The sequence below is a fragment of the Bufo bufo genome, chromosome 5 (genome assembly GCF_905171765.1).
Source record: "Bufo bufo chromosome 5, aBufBuf1.1, whole genome shotgun sequence".
Taxonomy (NCBI): domain Eukaryota; kingdom Metazoa; phylum Chordata; class Amphibia; order Anura; family Bufonidae; genus Bufo; species Bufo bufo.
In genome coordinates, this window is record NC_053393.1 from 444,629,295 (window position 1) to 444,655,419 (window position 26,125).

The 26,125-nt window shown below is 43.2% G+C and overlaps 1 protein-coding gene across 1 annotated transcript in view; it reads left to right on the forward strand.

Annotated features, from left to right (window-relative positions):
* The window catches only part of SKAP2 (src kinase associated phosphoprotein 2), a 317,931-nt gene that overhangs the window by 220,648 nt on the left and 71,158 nt on the right, over positions 1-26,125 (forward strand). The window contains exon 10 of the mRNA XM_040433605.1: positions 19,542-19,625. Coding sequence (XP_040289539.1) covers positions 19,542-19,625 — 84 coding nt within the window. The remainder of the gene's footprint in view (positions 1-19,541; positions 19,626-26,125) is intronic.

Sequence of the window (26,125 nt, forward strand, 5' to 3'; positions counted from 1 at the left end):
TCAATGTCTGAATCCTTAAAGGGGTTGTGACTTGTCCCATCTTGGCCTTTCATGGCTGAGATGGGAATAACCCACAGCAAGCACAGGCAGTGGCTGGCCAGAGTTACAGAAATAGTCAAGGGGTTGGCACTCTGTTGTCATAACTCCAATAGCGGTAAATGGGAACTATGCATACAGTACTTATATATGGGGATTACACTTACAGCTGCCAGAGTGGGAAGATGACTAACTAGGACCTTACTGGACACAATATTTACAGCAACCAGAGTGAGTAAAGATTGACTGGTGTTGATGCTGAAGATGAAGGAGTAAAAGGCATATAATGGGGGAATTTAACAAGCCCCACACTCCAGAATTTTGGCTCCTAAAAGTCATGACTTTTGGGTTTATTTGTGAAAAAAAATTGTAACATTTCGCAATTTAACATTACTTTCTCTCATTTTTAAAAGTGGATGGGAATGTGGACATGGTTTGCCTGTTGAGTTGATTTAAAGAGCTTCTCAAACTTAAGCTAAGGGTTGCGCGAAGTTTCCACTCCACATCGACTCACAAAAATCCGAGCAATTTTGGCCGAGTTAGTCTTTGGGGGTTTGCGCCATATATGGCACAGATTACCGACTTCAGGTCACCCCGAAATCCCATACAAAACTTTATAGTCCAGAATGATCAGGGGGTCCCAAAACATGCTCCCCTGCGAAAAAACCATTTTTGAGAAATCACGCGATAACCCAATAAGTTAGCCTGTTGAGCTTCTCTCACCATGTTCAACCCTATTAAACCAGGCATACTGCCTGCTAGGGTCGACCATGGTGACTAGAATGAGCACTTTTTCTCTGCAATTGGTATTACCGGTGCAGAGAAATTCTTGCTTGGAGCACTAAGAGACCAGCCTAGGCCCTCAGAACACTGCTTCACCAACACCTTTGCCTGTTGCAACTAACCCTGTAAAATTGACAGGGCCAGGCATCCTAAGTGCTCCAATGCCTGGATCTGAAATCTTGTGTATGTAGCGGTGCAGTGAAGATCTCAGAGCAGTTGTCCCCATTCTTCACTGCACATTCGCCAATGGTACTGCTGCTGATGCATTGTGACGGTGGGGAGTGGGGGAAACCCTCCACCATATAATGGGAACTGATACTAGGCCACAAAACAGGGATAGGGAGCGGGTCACCTCCTACAGCCGCCCTAATCCTGACCCTGATCTCCTGATTGTATGAGCGCCCCCTAAAGGTGGAAGGGCTCATACACACGAACCTAGATCCTACTGACCCTAACGGTCCCTAGCATAGAGGTCAGGGATAGGAGACAACCAGTTCCTCAAGGAAACAGACAAACCGCAGTCTCCAACAGGCCTTCGGAAGAGGGCCGAGCATGTGTCACCTGCCGTTTTTCTGGTGCACATGCTTATCCTCCGGAGGGAGGGTGAAAGGTTAGACGCTGTTAACAGTGCGGTTCCCTGTGACTGTTGGTTGCAGTAGGTGTGAACCGTCACTTGTGTTTGCGTTTCTCCTCGTCCATTTCTCAGTGGTTTAGGTGCTTGTGTTGTGTGCTGGCTGCATTCCTGTGGTGTACTGGCTGTGTGCTGTTGGGGAATGCTTGCTGGCAGAGACCTTGTGTGAACTGGGTCTGAGGTGGACACAGTGTTCAGTGTGGTCTCTCTGAGCTCTAAGGTGGCTGGCTGCCTGGTTTCTTGGTGGTTGCGGGGGCTGGCAGCAGTCTTTTAGAAACTTGCTTGCACTGACGCTGATCCTGTTACTTCCCCCCCCCCCCCCGTAAAAAAATAAAATAAAAAACAAACACACCCTGATCTAACCAAGTCAGAATATTAACCCCACGCACACCACACAGCAGGGAGACACAACTTCAAGGGGATGTTCACTTGCAAACCGAAAACTACTCGTTGCCCCTGGCAACCAGTGAGCACGGCAACCGTGTCATGGTCAAACCATACGACCGTGACATGCATGCACAAGATTTCAGGACCAGGTATTGCAGCAGTGAGGATGCCTGACTCTGTCAATCTCACTGGGAGGGAGAGTGTCAATACGGAGAGGCAGAGGTGAAGTGGTTCTCTGACGGGCTAGACCAGCCCCCTGGTGCTCTGAGTATCTCTTTTACATATAACTAAAAGTAAGAATTTCTCTGTATCGGTAACATTGATTGCAGAGAAATTTTTTTTTAGATACCATGATCAACCGTACTAGGCAGGATGCCTGGTTTTACAGGGTTGATCATTGTGATAGATGCCAGATTTATCAACTGCAACTTATTAAGTAGCCGAAATAATAGTTGAAATCTTAGTCCAGTAAAAGGGTGGTGTAGAAAGTATAGTGATATCCCCAGATAGAAGTGTTAGATTTAAAGATGCAACAAATTTATTAAACATTAAGGGACATTTATCAAGAGTGGCATTCCCATACACTAGCCTTGATCTCCCTGTGCTCGTGTGATATGCGCCTAATTTATTAAGAGGCAGATGCCTCTTAAAGGGTACATGTCACCAGGGGCTGGCGTAGACTTCAGCTAAAACTTACGTTTCTGGCGCAAGTTATAGTAAATCCGGTGGGCCATGCTAAGCCCCTCCCATGAAGCCCCATCCCTTTTTCTAAAGTGGCGAGAAGATTAAAAAAGTCACAAATTATAGTACACATATGTGCCATATTTTGCTATTTTTTTCCATCACAATAATGGCATAAAGAGCTTTGTAAATGTCCCTCAATGTGTGACATTTGATAAATTATAACACAGACTCCTGCAAGACTGACTTTAAAAGGTCCTCTCATAAGAATTCTTGCAATACAGTAAATGACAGGGTTTTGGGGAGTTGTACACAGAAAAAAAAAAAATAGAAAATGACCCAGCAGCCTGCCCACAGTAGCACAGATTATTAATGGTAGTGAGCGGTCAAAGACAAGTGCAAAGTGGTTTAAAATAGTGGCTAATTGCCTTTTGGGACTTTTCATATGCATTTGTTTCATGGCATAACCCTCATTTATATCATAGTTAGTAATTGTTCTGAAGTTGCTGGGATTGTCCTGAATTTTAATAGACAATCCAGGCAAATCATCCATAATATCAAACTCTGCCCCCCTGATATAATAGGTCAGCCAGCGGCTAGCTGTGGCAGTGCAGGGAAGATGCTGGTCATGGCTGCACATGCTCCAGAACGTTTAGAAGAGGAAGGAGCAGATGCCTGAGACCTAAGTTGTCTTGAAAGCTTGTAACATAATTGCTTTTGTTTTTGTTAGCCATTAACCACTTAAGGACCACAGGTTTATACCCACCTAAAGACCAGGCCCTTTTTTACAAATCGGCACTCCACAACTTTAGCTGTTTATTGCTCGGTCATGCAACTTACCACCCAAATGAATTTTACCTCCTTTTCTTCTCACTAATAGAGCTTTCATTTGGTGGTATTTCATTGCTGCTGACATTTTTACTTTTTTTGTTATTAATCGAAATTTAACGATTTTTTTGCAAAAAAATGACATTTTTCACTTTCAGTTGTAAAATTTTGCAAAAAAAACGACATCCATATATAAATTTTGCTCTAAATTTATTGTTCTACATGTCTTTGATTAAAAAAAAAATGTTTGGGTAAAAAAAAAAATGGTTTGGGTGAAAGTTATAGCGTTTACAAACTATGGTACAAAAATGTGAATTTCCGCTTTTTGAAGCAGCTCTGACTTTCTGAGCACCTGTCATGTTTCCTGAGGTTCTACAATGCCCAGACAGTACAAACACCCCACAAATGACCCCATTTCGGAAAGTAGACACCCTAAGGTATTCGCTGATGGGCATAGTGAGTTCATAGAACTTTTTATTTTTTGTCACAAGTTAGCGGAAAATTATGATTTTTTTTTTATTTTTTATTTTTTCTTACAAAGTCTCATATTCCACTAACTTGTGACAAAAAATAAAAGCTTCCATGAACTCACTATGCCCATCAGCGAATACCTTGGGATGTCTTCTTTCCAAAATGGGGTCACTTGTGGGGTAGTTATACTGCCCTGGCATTCTAGGGGCCCAAATGTGTGGTAAGGAGTTTGAAATCAAATTCTGTAAAAAATGACCAGTGAAATCCGAAAGGTGCTCTTTGGAATATGGGCCCCTTTGCCCACCTAGGCTGCAAAAAAGTGTCACACATGTGGTATCTCCGTATTCAGGAGAAGTTGGGGAATGTGTTTTGGGGTGTCATTTTACATATACCCATGCTGGGTGAGAGAAATATCTTGGCAAAAGACAACTTTGTATAAAAAAATGGTAAAAGTTGTCTTTTGCCAAGATATTTCTCTCACCCAGCATGGGAATATGTAAAATGACACCCCAAAACACATTCCCCAACTTCTCCTGAATACGGAGATACCACATGTGTGACACTTTTTTGCAGCCTAGGTGGGCAAAGGGGCCCATATTCCAAAAAGCACCTTTCGGATTTCACTGGTCATTTTTTACAGAATTTGATTTCAAACTCCTTACCACACATTTGGGCCCCTAGAATGCCAGGGCAGTATAACTACCCCACAAGTGACCCCATTTTGGAAAGAAGACACCCCAAGGTATTCGCTGATGGGCATAGTGAGTTCATGGAAGTTTTTATTTTTTGTCACAAGTTAGTGGAATATGAGACTTTGTAAGAAAAAAAAAAAATCATCATTTTCCACTAACTTGTGACAAAAAATAAAAACTTCCATGAACTCACTATGCCCATCAGCGAATACCTGGGATGTCTTCTTTCCAAAATGGGGTCACTTGTGGGGTAGTTATACTGCCCTGGCATTCTAGGGGCCCAAATGTGTGGTAAGGAGTTTGAAATCAAATTCTGTAAAAAATGGCCAGTGAAATCCGAAAGGTGCTCTTTGGAATATGGGCCCCTTTGCCCACCTAGGCTGCAAAAAAGTGTCACACATCTGGTATCGCCGTACTCAGGAGAAGTTGGGGAATGTGTTTTGGGGTGTCATTTTACATATACCCATGCTGGGTGAGAGAAATATCTTGGTCAAATGCCAACTTTGTATAAAAAAATGGGAAAAGTTGTCTTTTGCCAAGATATTTCTCTCACCCAGCATGGGTATATGTAAAATGACACCCCAAAACACATTCCCCAACTTCTCCTGAATACGGAGATACCACATGTGTGACACTTTTTTGCAGCCTAGGTGGGCAAAGGGGCCCATATTCCAAAGAGCACCTTTCGGATTTCACTGGTCATTTTTTACAGAATTTGATTTCAAACTCCTTACCACACATTTGTGCCCCTAGAATGCCAGGGCAGTATAACTACCCCACAAGTGACCCCATTTTGGAAAGAAGACACCCCAAGGTATTCGCTGATGGGCATAGTGAGTTCATGGAAGTTTTTATTTTTTGTCACAAGTTAGTGGAATATAAGACTTTGTAAGAAAAAAAAAAAAATCATCATTTTCCACTAACTTGTGACAAAAAATATAAAATTCTAGGAACTCGCCATGCCCCTCATGGAATACCTTGGGGTGTCTCCTTTCCAAAATGGGGTCACTTGTGGGGTAGTTATACTGCCCTGGCATTTTCCAGGGGCCCTAATGTGTGGTAAGTAGGTAAATGACCTGTGAAATCCGAAAGGTGCTCTTTGGAATATGGGCCCCTTTGCCCACCTAGGCTGCAAAAAAGTGTCACACATGTGGTATCGCCGTATTCAGGAGAAGTTGGGGAATGTGTTTTGGGGTGTCATTTTACATATACCCATGCTGGGTGAGAGAAATATCTTGGCAAAAGACAACTTTGTATAAAAAAATGGTAAAAGTTGTCTTTTGCCAAGATATTTCTCTCACCCAGCAAGGGAATATGTAAAATGACACCCCAAAACACATTCCCCAACTTCGCCTGAATAAGGAGATACCACATGTGTGACACTTTTTTGCAGCCTAGGTGGGCAAAGGGGCCCATATTCCAAAAAGCACCTTTCGGATTTCACTGGTCATTTTTTACAGAATTTGATTTCAAACTCCTTACCACACATTTGGGCCCCTAGAATGCCAGGGCAGTATAACTACCCCACAAGTGACCCCATTTTGGAAAGAAGACACCCCAAGGTATTCGCAGATGGGCATAGTGAGTTCATGGAAGTTTTTATTTTTTGTCACAAGTTAGTGGAATATAAGACTTTGTAAGAAAAAAAAAAAATCATCATTTTCCACTAACTTGTGACAAAAAATAAAAACTTCCATGAACTCACTATGCCCATCAGCGAATACCTTGGGATGTCTTCTTTCCAAAATGGGGTCACTTGTGGGGTAGTTATACTGCCCTGGCATTCTAGGGGCCCAAATGTGTGGTAAGGAGTTTGAAATCAAATTCTGTAAAAAATGGCCAGTGAAATCCGAAAGGTGCTCTTTGGAATATGGGCCCCTTTGCCCACCTAGGCTGCAAAAAAGTGTCACACATCTGGTATCGCCGTACTCAGGAGAAGTTGGGGAATGTGTTTTGGGGTGTCATTTTACATATACCCATGCTGGGTGAGAGAAATATCTTGGTCAAATGCCAACTTTGTATAAAAAAATGGGAAAAGTTGTCTTTTGCCAAGATATTTCTCTCACCCAGCATGGGTATATGTAAAATGACACCCCAAAACACATTCCCCAACTTCTCCTGAATACGGAGATACCACATGTGTGACACTTTTTTGCAGCCTAGGTGGGCAAAGGGGCCCATATTCCAAAGAGCACCTTTCGGATTTCACTGGTCATTTTTTACAGAATTTGATTTCAAACTCCTTACCACACATTTGTGCCCCTAGAATGCCAGGGCAGTATAACTACCCCACAAGTGACCCCATTTTGGAAAGAAGACACCCCAAGGTATTCGCTGATGGGCATAGTGAGTTCATGGAAGTTTTTATTTTTTGTCACAAGTTAGTGGAATATAAGACTTTGTAAGAAAAAAAAAAAAATCATCATTTTCCACTAACTTGTGACAAAAAATATAAAATTCTAGGAACTCGCCATGCCCCTCATGGAATACCTTGGGGTGTCTCCTTTCCAAAATGGGGTCACTTGTGGGGTAGTTATACTGCCCTGGCATTTTCCAGGGGCCCTAATGTGTGGTAAGTAGGTAAATGACCTGTGAAATCCGAAAGGTGCTCTTTGGAATATGGGCCCCTTTGCCCACCTAGGCTGCAAAAAAGTGTCACACATGTGGTATCGCCGTATTCAGGAGAAGTTGGGGAATGTGTTTTGGGGTGTCATTTTACATATACCCATGCTGGGTGAGAGAAATATCTTGGCAAAAGACAACTTTTCCCATTTTTTTATACAAAGTTGGCATTTGACCAAGATATTTCTCTCACCCAGCATGGGTATATGTAAAATGACACCCCAAAACACATTCCCCAACTTCTCCTGAGTACGGCGATACCAGATGTGTGACACTTTTTTTGCAGCCTAGATGCGCAAAGGTGCCCAAATTCCTTTTAGGAGGGCATTTTTAGACATTTGGATACCAGACTTCTTCTCACGCTTTGGGGCCCCTAGAATGCCAGGGCAGTATAAATACCCCACATGTGACCCCATTTTGGAAAGAAGACACCCCAAGGTATTCAATGAGGGGCATGGCGAGTTCATAGAATTTTTTTTTTTTTGGCACAAGTTAGCGGAAATTGATATTTTTTATTTTTTTCTCACAGAGTCTCCCTTTCCGCTAACTTGGGACAAAAATTTCAATCTTTCATGGACTCAATATGCCCCTCACGGAATACCTGGGGGTGTCTTCTTTTCGAAATGGGGTCACATGTGGGGTATTTATACTGCCCTGGCATTCTAGGGGCCCTAAAGCGTGAGAAGAAGTCTGGAATATAAATGTCAAAAAATTTTTACGCATTTGGATTCCGTGAGGGGTATGGTGAGTTCATGTGAGATTTAATTTTTTGACACAAGTTAGTGGAATATGAGACTTTGTAAGAAAAAAATAATAATTTCCGCTAACTTGGGCCAAAAAAATGTCTGAATGGAGCCTTACAGAGGGGTGATCAATGACAGGGGGGTGATCAATGACAGGGGGGTGATCAGGGAGTCTATATGGGGTGATCACCCCCCTGTCATTGATCACCCCCCTTTAAGGCTCCATTCAGATGTCCGTATGTGTTTTGCGGATCCGATCCATGTATCCGTGGATCCGTAAAAATCATACGGACATCTGAATGCAGCCTGACAGGGGGGGGTGATCAATGACAGGGGCGGTGATCAATGACAGGGGGGTGATCAGGGAGTCTATATGGGGTGATCACCCCCCCCTGGAAGGCTCCAGGGAGACGCCTGTATGCGTTTTGCGGATCCGATCCATCTATCAGTGGATCCGTAAAAATCATGCGGACGTCTGAATGGAGCTTTACAGGGGGGTGATCAATGACAGGGGGGTAATCAATGACAGGGGGGTGATCAGGGAGTCTATATGGGGTGATCGCCACAGTCATTGATCACGCCCCTGTAAGGCTCTATTCAGACGTCCGTGTGCGTTTTGCGGATCCGATCCATCTATCAGTGGATCCGTAAAAATCATGCAGACGTCTGAATGGAGCTTTACAGGGGTGTGATCAATGACAGGGGGGTGATGAGGGAGTCTATATGGGGTGATCAACACAGTCATTGATCACGCCCCTGTAAGGCTCCATTCAGACGTCCGTGTGCGTTTTGCGGATCCGATCCATCTATCAGTGGATCCGTAAAAATCATGCGGATGTCTGAATGGAGCTTTACAGGGGTGTGATCAATGACAGGGGGGTAATCAATGACAGGGGGGTGATCAGGGAGTCTATATGGGGTGATCACCACAGTCATTGATCACGCCCCTGTAAGGCTCCATTCAGACGTCCGTGTGCGTTTTGCGGATCCGATCCATCTATCAGTGGATCCGTAAAAATCATGCGGACGTCTGAATGGAGCTTTACAGGGGTGTGATCAATGACAGGGGGGTGATGAGGGAGTCTATATGGTGTGATCAACACAGTCATTGATCACGCCCCTGTAAGGCTCCATTCAGACGTCCGTGTGCGTTTTGCGGATCCGATCCATCTATCAGTGGATCCGTAAAAATCATGCGGACATCTGAATGGAGCTTTACAGGGGTGTGATCAATGACAGGGGGGTAATCAATGACAGGGGGGTGATCAGGGAGTCTATATGGGGTGATCAGGGGCTAATAAGGGGTTAATAAGTGACGGGGGGGTGTAGTGTAGTGTAGTGTAGTGGTGCTTGGTGCTACTTTACTGAGCTACCTGTGTCCTCTGGTGGTCGATCCAAACAAAGGGGACCACCAGAGGACCAGGTAGCAGGTATATTAGACGCTGTTATCATAACAGCGGCTAATATACCTGTTCGGGGTTAAAAAAATCACATCTCCAGCCTGCCAGCGAATGATCGCCGCTGGCAGGCTGGAGATCCACTCTCTTACCTTCCGTTCCTGTGAGCGCGCGCGCCTGTGTGCGCGCGTTCACAGGAAATCTCGGCTCACGCGAGATGACGCCAATCGGCGTTAGTGTGACCTGGGAGCGCCGCAGAAATGACGCCTTTCGGCGTTAGTGTGACGGTAAGTGGTTAAAGGGTATCATACCTGCAAGACTCTTATTTTGTTTCTCTTAATGAGAGCGATAAACCACCTTCTGGTGGGAAACACTGATGTGGGACACAAGAAAGAAGATCTTCATGCCAGTGATTGAGTCACTCTTAGAGGGTGGTAGGACCAGCAGCACCAGTACGGTGCACTGTAGCTCAGTCTCTCCACGGCATGTAAAACACGCAAGTAGAGGGTGGGAAAGGGTTTAACTATGCTGGGAAAAGTGGTATGAGAGGGCTCAAGGCAGTATATACAGGGAGTGCAGAATTATTAGGCAAGTTGTATTTTTGAGGATTAATTTTATTATTGAACAACAACCATGTTCTCAATGAACCCAAAAAACTCATTAATATCAAAGCTGAATATTTTTGGAAGTAGTTTTTAGTTTGTTTTTAGTTTTAGCTATTTTAGGGGGATATCTGTGTGTGCAGGTGACTATTACTGTGCATAATTATTAGGCAACTTAACAAAAAACAAATATATACCCATTTCAATTATTTATTTTTACCAGTGAAACCTATATAACATCTCAACATTCACAAATATACATTTCTGACATTCAAAAACAAAACAAAAACAAATCAGTGACCAATATAGCCACCTTTCTTTGCAAGGACACTCAAAAGCCTGCCATCCATGGATTCTGTCAGTGTTTTGATCTGTTCACCATCAACATTGCGTGCAGCAGCAACCACAGCCTCCCAGACACTGTTCAGAGAGGTGTACTGTTTTCCCTCCTTGTAAATCTCACATTTGATGATGGACCACAGGTTCGCAATGGGGTTCAGATCAGGTGAACAAGGAGGCCATGTCATTAGATTTTCTTCTTTTATACCCTTTCTTGCCAGCCACGCTGTGGAGTACTTGGACGCGTGTGATGGAGCATTGTCCTGCATGAAAATCATGTTTTTCTTGAAGGATGCAGACTTCTTCCTGTACCACTGCTTGAAGAAGGTGTCTTCCAGAAACTGGCAGTAGGACTGGGAGTTGAGCTTGACTCCATCCTCAACCCGAAAAGGCCCCACAAGCTCATCTTTGATGATACCAGCCGAAACCAGTACTCCACCTCCACCTTGCTGGCGTCTGAGTCGGACTGGAGCTCTCTGCCCTTTACCAATCCAGCCAAGGGCCCATCCATCTGGCCCATCAAGACTCACTCTCCTTTCATCAGTCCATAAAACCTTAGAAAAATCAGTCTTGAGATATTTCTTGGCCCAGTCTTGACGTTTCAGCTTGTGTGTCTTGTTCAGTGGTGGTCGTCTTTCAGCCTTTCTTACCTTGGCCATGTCTCTGAGTATTGCACACCTTGTGCTTTTGGGCACTCCAGTGATGTTGCAGCTCTGAAATATGGCCAAACTGGTGGCAAGTGGCATCTTGGCAGCTGCACGCTTGACTTTTCTCAGTTCATGGGCAGTTATTTTGCGCCTTGGTTTTTCCACACACTTCTTGCGACCCTGTTGACTATTTTGAATGAAACGCTTGATTGTTCGATGATCACGCTTCAGAAGCTTTGCAATTTTAAGAGTGCTGCATCCCTCTGCAAGATATCTCACTATTTTTGACTTTTCTGAGCCTGTCAAGTCCTTCTTTTGACCCATTTTGCCAAAGGAAAGGAAGTTGCCTAATAATTATGCACACCTAATATAGGGTGTTGATGTCATTAGACCACACCCCTTCTCATTACAGAGATGCACATCACCTAATATGCTTAATTGGTAGTAGGCTTTCGAGCCTATACAGCTTGGAGTAAGACAACATGCATAAAGAGGATGATGTGGTCAAAATACTCATTTGCCTAATAATTCTGCACGCAGTGTATACCGTATCTTTTGCCCTATAACATGCACTATTTCACCCAAGTGCGTCTTATAGGGTGAATACTCCTGAGCACTTTCATTATGGAAGCACTCATTAGTACACTAGGACAGGGGATTGGTGAATACATCCACTCCCTTCTCTTTGTATGCTGGTGCCAAACGCTGTGCTGTGACCTGCATTTGGGGTCTGATTACCATTGGGGTCTAATCTGAGTTCTTTTTGGGGGTTTCAGCTGAGGTCAAATCAAAATTGGGGGTCTGATTAATATTGGGGGTCTGATTGTGGCTGTGAGCTGAGGTCTGATTAACATTGGGGTGTCTGATTGGTGGTCTGATCCGAGATCTGATGACATTTAATTTTTTTATTTCCCCTCTCTAAAACCTGAGTGTGTCCTACAGGCAGGTGCGAAAAATATGAGATATGCGGCATCTGTAAGAGTAAAAGGATGGTGTGGACAGTGTAGAAGTGTGTACTACTCACCTGTCATCGGTCCATTCTTTGCAGCCGCCTGTCCGATTGGTATTGTGGACTGCGTGTGTTTGGAATAGTAAGTTCGTTTGCTGACAAGTTCCACATTGCAGATGAGAGCCATGTAAATACAAGCTGCTTATTTGTAAGAATCTTCCAGATTTTCTGTATGATTTCCATGGTAACTATCTAATGAAAACCCCAGAGCCATCTGTGCAGTTTGATGGAGCGTCTTACATGGCAGAACTGGTTTTGGTTAATGTTAAAAAAGAGCATAGAGACCCACATACTCATAGACACATATGTACACACATAAATCCATAAGGCCCGTATACTAGCATTTATTATAATAAAAACCACTTAATGTCTGTGGGTCTACATGAGGCTTTGTAAATCAATGTAAATGAGTCATTGATCGAAATCTCCCAGGGTGAATCTAGGTTGTATTTTATGTGTATTCGTTAAGAGCGCTAAGATGCCCACAGTCTGCTAATGACACAGATTGCATGTAACATGTACCATGTAGCACATTTCATTTATTAACATCAAGGTGGAAAGAATAATTGTAAGAGTCCAGAGTTATTGCTGCTGATTTCTACGCATTTTCCACATCAGAATCAGCACCAAAAAAAAAGACTCAAAGCAGCCTCCCATTCATTTCAGGGGCAGATTGACCATAGACCACACAGGGAAATTTCCCGGTTGGCCTACGCCCAGGGGGCTGCCCAAGACCTCCTCATGGCCGCCAGCCAGCTACATAAAGATCTGATGCTCGCAGCATTAGTTAAAGGGGTTGGCCACTCTTTAAATACTCTCCACTACAGTGTGGCAGGCAGGGAAAAAATTTAGTTCCTAATATACATCATTAAACACATCTGCCTGCTTCTCTTTCAGTTATAAGTCACTCCCCCTTAGTCCTGCTCTACCTTGCAGCTGAGTTCGTCCATGGCTGCACGCGACATGGAGGAGCTTGAGAGGAAGCTCGTCCATGCGCATGTGCAGTCTGCTCCTGTCAGTGGTCGGCTCCCTGCTGCCCGCTCCAACTCCGACAGGAATCAGCAGCTTGTTCCCTCTCTACAAACAGCTGATTCCTGTCAGAAGCTGGCTGTAATAAAAACCTTCAGAGTCCCTACTGCAGAAGCTACTTAGTCAATCCCCATCCCACCTACACAGCCGACCCGCTAAGCCACGCCCACCGGTTACATTAGGCCACGCCCCCTACAACCAACAGGGAAAGCAGGACATCTAGCCAGGAACAATGATTTTGTGTATGTATGTACAGTACAGACCAAAAGTTTGGACACACCTTCTCATTCAAAGAGTTTTCTTTATTTTCATGACTATGAAAATTGTAGATTTACACTGAAGGCATCAAAACTATGAATTAGCACATGTGGAATTATATACATAACAAACAAGCAAACAAGTGTGAAACAACTGAAAATATGTAATATTCTAGGTTCTTCAAAGTAGCCACCTTTTGCTTTGATTACTGCTTTGCACACTCTTGGCATTCTCTTGATGAGCTTCAAGAGGTAGTCCCCTGAAATGGTTTTCACTTCACAGGTGTGCCCTGTCAGGTTTAATAAGTGGGATTTCTTGCCTTATAAATGGGGTTGGGACCATTAGTTGCGTTGAGGAGAAGTCAGGTTGATACACAGCTGATAGTCCTACTGAATAGACTGTTAGAATTTGTATTATGGCAAGAAAAAAGCAGCTAAGTAAAGAAAAACGAGTGGCCATCATTACTTTAAGAAATGAAGGTCAGTCTGTCAACCGAAAAATTGGGAAAACTTTGAAAGTAAGGGCTATTTGACCATGAAGGAGAGTGATGGGGTGCTGCGCCAGATGACCTGGCCTCCACAGTCAGCGGACCTGAACCCAATCGAGATGGTTTGGGGTGAGCTGGACCGCAGAGTGAAGGCAAAAGGGCCAACAAGTGCTAAGCATCTCTGGGAACTCCTTCAAGACTGTTGGAAGACCATTTTAGGTGACTACCTCTTGAAGCTCATCAAGGGAATGCCAAGAGTGTGCAAAGCAGTAATCAAAGCAAAAGGTGGCTACTTTGAAGAACCTAGAATATGACATATTTTCAGTTGTTTCACACTTGTTTGTTATGTATATAATTCCACATGTGTTAATTCATAGTTTTGATGCCTTCAGTGTGAATCTACAATTTTCATAGTCATGAAAATAAAGAAAACTCTTTGAATGAGAAGGTGTGTTCAAACTTTTGGTCTGTACTGTATATATATATATATATATATATATATATATACACCTTTACCTTGGAAATGCTGCCTGCTTTTTGGATTATCTATATATATATATATATATATATATATATATATATATATATATAAATATATACACTCACCTAAAGAATTATTAGGAACACCTGTTCTATTTCTGGATAATGCAATTATCTAGTCAACCAATCACATGGCAGTTGCTTCAATGCATTTAGGGGGTGGTCCTGATCAAGACAATCTCCTGAACTCCAAACTGAATGTCAGAATGGGAAAGAAAGGTGATTTAAGCAATTTTGAGCTTGGCATGGTTGTTGGTGCCAGACGGGCCGGTCTGAGTATTTCCCAATCTGCTCAGTTACTGGGATTTTCACGCACAACCATTTCTAGGGTTTACAAAGAATGGTGTGAAAAGGGAAAAACATCCAGTATGCGGCAGTCCTGTGGGCAAAAATGCCTTGTGGATGCTAGAGGTCAGAGGAGAATGGGCCGACTGATTCAAGCTGATAGAAGAGCAACGTTGACTGAAATAGCCACTCGTTACAACCGAGGTATGCAGCAAAGCACTTGTGAAGCCACAACACGCACAACCTTGAGGCGGATGGGCTACAACAGCAGAAGACCCCACCGGGTACCACTCATCTCCACTAAAAATAGGAAAAAGAGGCTACAATTTGCACGAGCTCACCAAAATTGGACTGTTGAAGACTGGAAAAATGTTGCCTGGTCTGATGAGTCTCTATTTCTGTTGAGACATTCAAATGGTAGAGTCCGAATTTGGCGTAAACAGAATGAGAACATGTATCCATCATGCCTTGTTACCACTGTGCAGGCTGGTGGTGGTGGTGTAATGGTGTGGGGGATGTTTTCTGGGCACACTTTAGGCCCCTTAGTGCCAATTGGGAATCGTTTAAATGCCACGGGCTACCTGAGCATTGTTTCTGACCATGTCCATCCCTTCATGACCACCATGTACCTATCCTCTGATGGCTACTTCCAGCAGGATAATACACCATGTCACAAAGCTCGAATAATTTCAAATTGGTTTCTTGAACATGACAATGAGTTCACTGTACTAATATGGCCACACAGTCACCAGATCTCAACCCAATAGAGCATCTTTGGGATGTGGTGGAACGGGAGCTTCGTGCCCTGGATGTGCATCCCTCAAATCTCCATCAACTGCAAGATGCTATCCTATCAATATGGGCCAACATTTCTAAAGAATGCTATCAGCACCTTGTTGAATCAATGCCACGTAGAATTAAGGCAGTTCTGAAGGCAACAGGGGGTCCAACACCGTATTAGTATGGTGTTCCTAATAATTCTTTAGGTGAGTGTATATATATATATATATATATATATATATATACAAACATCGCGTCCACATGGATGAATAATCTTTTTTCTATTTTCATCTAGTGAGAGTGCTGTTGTTTTGCTTTATATATATATATACACATACATATTTATTTATACACAAAATATAACACACGTGTTTAAAATATTTATATGTGTATATACAGTACAGACCAAAAGTTTGGACACACCTTCTCATTCAAAGAGTTTTCTTTATTTTCATGACTATGAAGGCATCAAAACGATGAATTAACACATGTGGAATTATATACATAACAAACAAGTGTGAAACAACTGAAAATATGTAATATTCTAGGTTCTTCAAAGTAGCCACCTTTTGCTTTGATTACTGCTTTGCACACTCTTGGCATTCTCTTGATGAGCTTCAAGAGGTAGTCACCTGAAATGGTCTTACAACAGTCTTGAAAGAGTTCCCAGAGATGCTTAGCACTTGTTGGCCCTTTTGCCTTCACTCTGCGGTCCAGCTCACCCCAAACCATCTCGATTGGGTTCAGGTCCGCTGACTGTGGAGGCCAGGTCATCTGGCGCAGCACCCCATGACTCTCCTTCATGGTCAAATAGCCCTTACTTTCAAAGTTTTCCCAATTTTTCGGCTGACTGACTGACCTTCATTTCTTAAAGTAATGATGGCCACTCGTTTTTCTTTACTTAGCTGCTTTTTTCTTGCCATAATACAAATTCTAACAGTCTATTCAGTAGGACTATCAGCTGTGTATCCACCTGACTTCTCCTCAACGCAACTGATGGTCCCAACCCCATTTATAAGGCAAGAAATCCCACTTATTAAACCTGACAGGGCACACCTGTGAAGTGAAAACCATTTCAGGGGACTACCTCTTGAAGCTCATCAAGAGAATGCCAAGAGTGTGCAAAGCAGTAATCAAAGCAAAAGGTGGCTACTTTGAAGAACCTAGAATATGACATATTTTCAGTTGTTTCACACTTGTTTGTTATGTATATAATTCCACATGTGTTAATTCATAGTTTTGATGCCTTCAGTGTGAATCTACAATTTTCATAGTCATGAAAATAAAGAAAACTCTTTGAATGAGAAGGTGTGTCCAAACTTTTGGTCTGTACTGTACATTGCGGTCCGCAATGCATGGGCACTGACCGTATGTGTATATTTATGTATATACGTGTGTATGCATCTATATGTATGTGTGTGTATGTATTTATGTCTAAGGGTCCATTCACACATCCGTGTGTGTTTTGCGGATCCACGGATACGCAAAACATGGACAGCGGCAATGTGCGTTCCGCATTTTGCGGACCGCACATTGCCAGCATCTAAGAGAATATGCCTATTCTTGTCCGCTATTGCGGACAAGAATAGGACATGTTCTATTTTTTCAGGATCGGAATTGTGGACCCGGAAGTGCGGGTCCGCAGTTCTGGATCGGGGCCGCACGTCGTGCGGCCCCATAGAAATGTATGGGTCCGCAATTCCGTTCCGCAAAATGCGGAATGGAATTGCGGATGTGTGAATGGAGCCTAAGTATGTGTACATATAAATATATATATATATATATATGAATATACATACACATATGTATATATACACATATTTATATACATATATTTACACACGTGTGTGTGTATACATTGCAATGCATGGGCGCCGACAGTGTGTCCACTGTCTGCAGACATGAACCCATTCATTTAAATGGGGTCTGCAATCTGCATCCGACAGTACTTTTTCGCAGTGCGGAGGCATAGACAGAAAACCCATGGATGCACTCCATAGGTTTCCGATTTGTGCTTCCATTCCAGACCACACCGTATCTTTCGAATTTCAGACGCATCACTTGATACAGTGCGCACACGGCTGGTGCCTGTATATTGCAGACCCCCTGTTCGCTGGCCACAATACAGGCACAGGCAGGCTATGGTCATGTGCATGAGGCCTAAAGCCATACCTCCTTCCAGTATCCGGCAGGACAGTCCCGGATTTCAGTGGCGGTCCTGGTACGGGGGAGGTATGTCGAAAATGGATCAGTTTTGCCCTAATGCATTCTGAATGGAAAAGGATCCAATCAGAATGCATCAGTTTGCCTCCGATCAGTCACCATTCCGCTTTGGAGGCGGATACCAAAACGCTGTCCGCCTGATGAAACTGAGCCAAACGGATCCATCCTAGCACACAATGTAAGTCAATAGGGACGGATCCGTTTTCTCTGGCACAATAGAAAACGGATCCGTCCCCCATTCACTTTCAATGGTGTTCAAGATGGATCCGTTATGGTTATAGATGACCTAATACAAATGGATCCGTTTATGACGGATGCATGCGGTTATATTATGGTAACAGAACCGTTTTTGCAGATCCATGACGGATCCGCAAAAAACACAAGTGTGAAAGTAGCCTTGGGCACGTAGTGTCCCTCTTCCTTCTATTCTAAAGTTGGGAGGTATGCTAAAGCACTGATGAAATGACACCTGAGGTGCTGTTGTCACTATGGCATCACAAGTAGGCAGAGATGTCATGTGACTGCTCCCCTGGAGACGCTTTGCTGTGATGCATGCTGGGATTTTTACTTTCACTTTGCAGCTGCTCCGCCCACACAGCCTCTCATTAATGGGAGCATTCTATGCCGAATGCAGTAGAAAAATGATATATATACAGTATATCTGTCATGATACAAATTCCTCTTGGCTTTAGTTCTTGTCTGGGGCACTTTATAGTTTTTTATACTTATGGTGGTCAACCCCTTTAAAGTAGGAGAATCAGGCAATTACGCACCTGGCCAGCAGTGCAGGTGCACTCCTTAATTCAATTGTATTGCTGTTCTGAGAATGATGATAGTTTCATACTGTGGCGCAGGAGGTGGTATTTTCTGCTGCAGTGTGGTATTTGGTTCTGCTGGGGTGGTATTTTGTTCTGCACTATGGTATTGCTGGCCCCGCCTACTTCTGTCGTCCCTACCTACATGTGTTGCACAGCTTCTGCACTATGGTATTGCTGGCCCCGCCTACTTCTGTCGTCCCTACCTACATGTGTTGCACAGCTTCTGCACTATGGTATTGCTGGCCCCGCCTACTTCTGTTGTCCCTGCCTACATGTGTTGCACAGCTTCTGCACTATGGTATTGCTGGCCCCGCCTACTTCTGTTGTCCCTGTCTACATGTGTTGCACAGCCTTTTGTCTACTTAGATCTACAACATCGGGCCACTTTTAGGTTTTTTTTTCAAGGGCCAATTTAAGTTCACAGTCCGCCCCTGGAAGCAGCATTTGTATTTTTTTTCCCGGGGTGGTTCATACTGAATTGTCTATTACTAGTACTGTTGGACCTTTATGGTATACTTCTGGCAATTCTTACATTTCTAGAAGGGACAGCAAAGGAATGACACAACATAGAGTCATAATAACAGATGCTCCACAGTTGTTACTACATGCAGAATGCAAGTAGTTAACAGACTAACAGACATGGCAGGAGAGGTGACAGGTCCTCTTTAAATCTACGAAGTGTAATGTGGAGCAATGGAGTGATAGACAATTCAGTTACATTCCTGTGTTGAGTGTCTACCTTAGTCTGACATGCTGTGGAGCAATGAAGGCCTATCACAATTATCTGCAGCTTATTGATTCTAAGTGACCAGAGACTTTGCCTCCTTGAGGCCACGTGAAAGGACTCTGTGGTTTTCATTTTTGAAAGTTGTCAATCTCGCTGACAATTTCATGAGCAAGGCCAAAGATTGATGGGACAAGGAAAGCCAACCAATCTGTCACCATGAGAGGAACAGATTAAGTCATATTGGCAGGCCGTTGTGAAAATGTTTGCATTGCAGCTGTTTCTACTATTACCTGTTGTTTTGCCCACTTCCCCTCCTTTGTATAGATCGCTGCGGAGGAAGCAATGTATTGAACTCCACCAACAATCACCACACAGCTTATTGTTCCAGGGATGGGCTATTACCATCTATGACCACTTTGTGTTTCTATTGTCCATTTTCTTGGATTTTATTGACTCGCATTATGTGTCTAACAATGAGATTATCACACGCTTGCAATAACCTAAACAATCTGCTCTTTTGTTTCAGAGGAAAGTAACGATTCCTTGAACGTACCTGAGATACCGAAGCCTCTGAAGACCATAAGCCCAGCTCTTTCAAGCAATGCTCCAGGTAATTACAATGTAGCGTTAATTGGTCTAGGTGTAATTTATTCACGTCTGTAAAAGTTGTCTGTTCTGGAGGCTGAGTGGCACCTAAAGCTTCTTCCGTCCATTTAGGATTCACAAAACACACTTGAGGAGGATTTCTAAAGTAAGCCCGTTTATACAAGGCATTCCTTCCTGAATTACTTGGTAATGACTCAATTAGCTTTCATTTCTGCACAAAGGAGATTTGCTTGCATAAATTAGCTTATCATCATTGAGGAAGTGTCACGGCTAAAGGACAGTTTATAGATACAACATGCAGTCGCTGTCACACCTATGAGAATGTAATATAGACATCTGTGTATACTTTGTGCTCCAACAGAACAGACTTCTGCCATTCAGAGGCTGACAGGGGACAACAAGTAACCCAGGGGACTGGCAATGTAGACGTTTGTGAAAAGGTCAACTTGACACAGGCTCTGACAATCGACCCACAGTTCTGTCTTCTTTGATAAAAATCAGATAAACCTAAGACCACTAATTGATCTGCAGCCTGTTTAAATGTTGGCCATGCATATCTTCATTGCATATAATTATAGCAAAAAGCAATCGAATCGAAAAAAAAAAGAGAAGACCAACAACTACAGCAGATGAATGGAAATTAGAGGAGCGCAGAAGTCTCGATGCAGGGAAGATGAGCTAGAGTATGGTATCCAAGTGTTAATCACCATACGTCTACCACAAAAAAATAGAGACATATTTGCGCAATGGTTATCATTAATACTAAGGTCTTGGAATTCCGTCTTGGCATTGTGCTGCTCATGTGGAAAATATTCAGTGCACTAAGGTTCATGGCCAGCACTAGAAACTGCTTGATATGTGCACTAAAAATAAAAAGTACTTTTATTTCTCTGGAACACCGCAACCAATTTTCACAAGACAAGCCGGCCATAAACATTAAATAGGTGTTGGTCTAGTGCTTAATTGGCTCACAGCTGTTTCTTCCAAACTATACATAGACATGCACATTTGGATCAGGAAAGGGGAGTAAACCACTTCCAGGCATCTCTAGAGGCTTATTTCCCAATGAACAAAAGGATCCAACATGTTTAAATCCAGCTGTGTCATCCTTCCTACCCCTGCCATCAGAAGAAAGTCAGGAGGCCACCATGCACATTAAGGTTGACTAGTAATCAAATATATGGCTTGCTCAAGGCTAAGTTTGCACTGGTGTCCCTAAGTGGCCCCCCGATCTTCACTTTCTAAAACCTATACAGGGATCTGGACTCCGCTGCAGAGGAACCATCAGGCCACGACCTCTTGGAGTGCTCTTTGTTCAGTGGCGCTGACCCAAGGGAGTCAAGAGACACTGGTGCAGAACACAGAGGGATCAGACAAAACAGTAGTCAGGGACAAGCCGAGGTTGGTACAGTCAGCATTCATGCAATCCAGTAAACAGTCCAAAGGTCAGAGTGGGTGGCACAGGGTATATGAGAAACATGCAGTGGTCAGATCAGGCAGTAAAAGGGTCAGACTAGGGTTGGGGTATAGGCAGACAAACCGAAGAGTGGCACACCTCCGCAGGAAACTAGCAGCTAGAACTTATTACTCAGGCACCCTCCCGCAAGGCGAGGGTGTCTTAAATACTCCAGGGATGCTATCCATAGGCTGGGTGGACTAGGAGCTTTACAGGGTGATGTAAGGTACCAGGTCCTGATGAATGGAGTCACTAGCCTCTGCACACTCCATTAGGCTAAGGCTCCACAGCTGTAGTCCACAGGATTGCATGCAACTTAATGTGTTCTTTGTACACTGCAAACTTTACATAGCAGTACAAAAAGTCTAGTTGTGGCTCTAGCCTAAAAGAAAAAAATTACTGACATCGTATTATAAACACCAGCATGCTCTCTGAAGGAGGTTTCAGACTACTTTTTTTCCTATGTTCCATGCGGGAAGAAGGCAGTCAGACATCCATTGCCATGATACCTGTATAACTATGATAGCAGCTCGCTTCCTAGAAATAAAATGTCAGGGCTCAACATAGCTACTCTGTTTTCTTTATGGAACCATGATATAGCCCAAGTGAGCAGAAAGGAAGTATAGGTGTGCTCAAACCCCGTCACACCAAGCACGGACCACGCCGAGAACCACAGCGTTACTTGAAATAGAGAGAAAAAGGTCCAGCTTGGTTAAAAATATTACCTTTATTTTTCAGTGCAAATAAAAGCCAGTTACGGTCCAGTCAATGACTGGACTGTAACTGGCTTTTATTTGCACTGAAAAATAAAGGTAATATTTTTAACCAAGCTGGACCTTTTTCTCTCTATTTCATGATATAGCCCAACTATTGGCCTAACCCTCTCTGTGTGAATCTGGCCTTTTTACTAGTTTCAAAATGATTCACTTCTAATTGCATGACTTAGGGAAATTAAATTGTAAGCTCCATTAGGGCCGGCTGTGATATTATGTGATAAAACAGCCTTATATAGGGAGATTTATAGCAAATACAGAATGGTACAGATGACCATGTCATATCAGGCACTTGAAGCTTCCCTAAAACAATGCATATTCCTGAACTCAAGGGCAGTGTACTTTTAATAATACAGACAGATTACACAACGCCGTCCAGCAGAAGATGTGTTTCTTATCTGGACTTAGCACCTCTGCAAAAGCAAAAGCATGGTGGCCCTATCTTAACTGTGTCCTGTAAGGAAATGTAGTCTGGGTCGCCCTCTCAGCTGTACGTGCCCTATACATCACTCCTCTCCTGCTGTCAGGAGAAGGGTGGACAAGGAGACCATGATCAGGAAGTTCCTTTTCATTCTTTTCCTCGTGTGACATGTGGACAGGAAACAAAAGGCTGATTTCAGGGCCCGCACAGGAAAGCAGAAACAGGTTTACCATGAGTGCTTAGGCTCTCTTTGTGTTTTGCAGAAAGGAAACAGGCACATCATATTGTGTGTCACCACTTCAAGGCACTAAAAATGTCTACTAAAAAATTGTGTAAACTAACAAGGTATGCAAGTTCTGCTTTCTGTTCGGTGTCAGTCACTACAAAGTCATTTTCTAATCTACTCACTTAAAGGGGTTTTCCGGGCTCCGATTATTGATGACCTCTCCTCAGGATAGGTCATGACTATCTCATCGACAGTGGTTCCCCAACGATTAGCTCTTCGCTGATGCTGGTGGCGCTAAAACTAGCACATTGAATGGAGCAGGCAGCGCCATTCTCCGTGTAATGGCTGTTTTAGGTTACTGCAGCTCAGCTCTCATTCTGAGATGCAGTAACCCAGCAAAGGCACTAGACTTTGAATGTAGCTATGCTTCTGCAGCGACCCCCTAAGGAGCCGGTTTAAAGGATAGGAGTGGTAGTGGATCTGTTGAAGTGTTGTGTTACGATGTTCTCCCTCAGACCGTTGCTCCCTGGGAATCGGTGCAGTGGAATTATAGTACTGAAGAATAAGGCCACAGTTAAATGTAACAATCTTTTTTACTAAGTGCAAAGTAGAACTTGAAATAGAAGCAGAAGGCTTTAAGTGCAACTCTTCTCTGGCACCAGCAAGCATATGGAGGCAGGTTGGTTGGTGGTAATCCAGCACTTAGGTAATACTGGTCTAGTGGTTGTTTGGTGATGGGTGGCTTGACTGTAGTCCCTTACCTTACAGAAGTGTCTGTAGATGGAGATGTAGCAGGTCACTCTGCTGCCTGGAATCTCAAAGCTTTACTTGAGAACAATTTGGAGTAGTGTTCTCTGTAAAAATCTGTAACTGGAGCAGGGGCACTGAAAATTGCTTCCTCTCCCCTCTGTAACTTCTCAGCAACTCCCCCTCTTGGTAGGTAGCAGGACAAGCCCACTCCTACTAAGAGGGTAGGAACAGGGTGGTTACCCTGTTTCTGCCAACCTTTGCCATTCTTTGTTTGCTGTAACAGTAAAATACATAACATAACAATAGACAATTTGTAGTAACCCCAGGTCTGGGGTACTACACTTCCTGCTCAGATCAAAGTTGTAGTTCCAGTGTTGGCAACTGCAGAGAACAGCCATTGTGTCGGACACCCACCAATATTGATCTATACTGAGAATAGGTCATGATATTAGGGAAGGGCTGTCGTTGGTGGGCCCAGTGAAAAACGCAGTTTGTCTGCACCATTGGAATAATCCCTAAAGATTACAGTAAATTCATAGAAACACAGGTCTGGTAATATCTTTCTATATATATTATGTAGAGGGTGAGGAAAAAGTCTGGACACATGATTTTAACTGGTGAAATTTGTAGAAAATTGACTTCCAATGTGCAAAAGTATTAATTGGGAGGGAGGTTGCATTAATTGGTGGAGGAAACTTTTTTATCTGTCATTTTGAAATCTGCCATATTGAATTCACCTTAGGTTTTTCAATTGGAAAGTGTGATATATCAGTCTTGGCTAGAATTTATTCATAAAACACACTGGAAGCTTCCGTTTTGACCTATCTTTACCTGTTTAGGAGTTAAAATAGGTAAAAATTTCCTAAAGTGCTATACATGACTTGTTCTATGTATCTACCCTTCTGCCGGATGCACATGGTTTAATGATTCATCCACTGTTCACAAATGGGCTGAAAAACCGCACTGTAAGATTCGCTGTTTCAGGTGAGCCATATTGGCTTAATATGTTTCACCTGAAATGGCGAATCCTACGTGCGGCAAATCTCTAGCACTGTACAGTACCACCAAACTAAATGAGAGAATGCTGCAGAAAAAAAATGACCTGTGGTGCACAGTTTAAATCTACATCTTGTTAATTTATGCTGTAGATTTTCATTGCGGCTTCCACCTTTTGTAATGCAAAGGGTGATTTCTGCGTCAAATCAGCCGCATTTCCGCAGCAAGATCCGCAACAGTTAGAACCAACAAGTTGGCCTCCCCATTGGTTAAAGGGGTTCTGCACTTTCATTTAACTGATGATCTATCCTCTGGATAGATCATCAGCTTCTGATCGGCGGGAGTCCGACACCCAGGACCCCCGCCGATCAGCTGTTTGAGAAGGCAGCGGCGCTCCAGCAGCGCCGCGGCCTTCTCACTGTTTACCGCCGGGCCACCGGACCACTGACGTCACGACTAGTATAAACTAGCGTGGGCGGGGCTAAGCTCTGTACACTTGAATGGAGCTTAGCTGCGCCCACGCTAGTTGATACTAGTCGTGACGTCACTGGCCCTGCGGTAAACAGTGAGAAGGCCGCGGCGCTGCTGGAGCGCCACTGCCTTCTCAAACAGTTGATCGGCGGTTGTCCCGGGTGTCAGACCCCCACCGATCAGAAGCTGATGATCTATCCAGAGGATAGATCATCAGTTAAATGAAAGTGCAGAACCCCTTTAAGTAAATGCCAAAATTAGATATATATTCCAGTTTATTCTGCTTTTGTCTCCTGATCCTAAAATCTCATTAAATAAAATGTACAAAGGAAATTAGCTATGCCACCAAACCATAGATTGCTGCAGCCAGAGAAAGGCAACTAGGACCTCCACCAACGTCACAGCCCACATTGCCACCAGTGACATGGCTTTGAATGTGTCATCACCTCTACGCAGAAATCAGTGGAAGCTGCAGAAACCTACAAACACTCTCATCATTAGTTGTTCCATATCCTGAAGCTATTACATGGTCTCTCTTGCGCTTCGGAAATATAACAGAAATTAATTACCCACAAGGTGCAAGGCATTTTTGCAAGATCATGAAATTCCACCACTCCTATTAAGAATTTGTCGAGCTTGTCAGTGACTTAGCATTAGAAGGAATTCTGGAGCAAGTTGCAGATTTTCCTTGACATTGTGCAATTAGCAATTTATTGGTACAACTCTGTCACGTGGAGGAACTCTGAGGATTTGTCGCTAAGTGTTCTACTTTCTCTATGAGTGTTCAGTTATCAATATCGCTCATTCCGTAAACCTGTCTATAAAATGTTTTTTAGCATACTAAGTCGATTTGACTTAATTTATTCCTGATCTATGCATTATGCACACAACTTGCTAATGATATGTAAATGTGGGTTATAAAGTGCTATGGAATCCACCGGGCCTGCTGTTTACAGATCTTCTAACAACCTTAGATTGGCGGTAAAGTCTCAACTGTGTTTATGCTTCCATCAAAATCAAATGATGCAATTTACATGCAGATTGCCATTGTCAAACACATGGTATCTTGTCAAAATATTTGGCACCAGAATGTTTTTTTGTGTTTTTTTTTTGGTATAATTAATGCCCCTCTCCTACTTTTAAGTTAACTCCTTTGGTTCCATTTTATATCAGATTTACATTACTTTTGTCCATGTCATAGTGGGAGGGGGTATTTTTCAATCTACCTTTTTATTTTGGCTAAAGATGGCAAGCATGAGGAGATCCATACATTATCCTGCAGGTTGAGCAATAAGTAGTCAATCAGTTAATGAGGTGTACTGCAGTTTTAACACTCATCACTGTGCAATAGTACGACTGGGCCTGTGAAGGAATGTTGGCTATCTGTTGTCTTTACATATGAAAAAAGGGG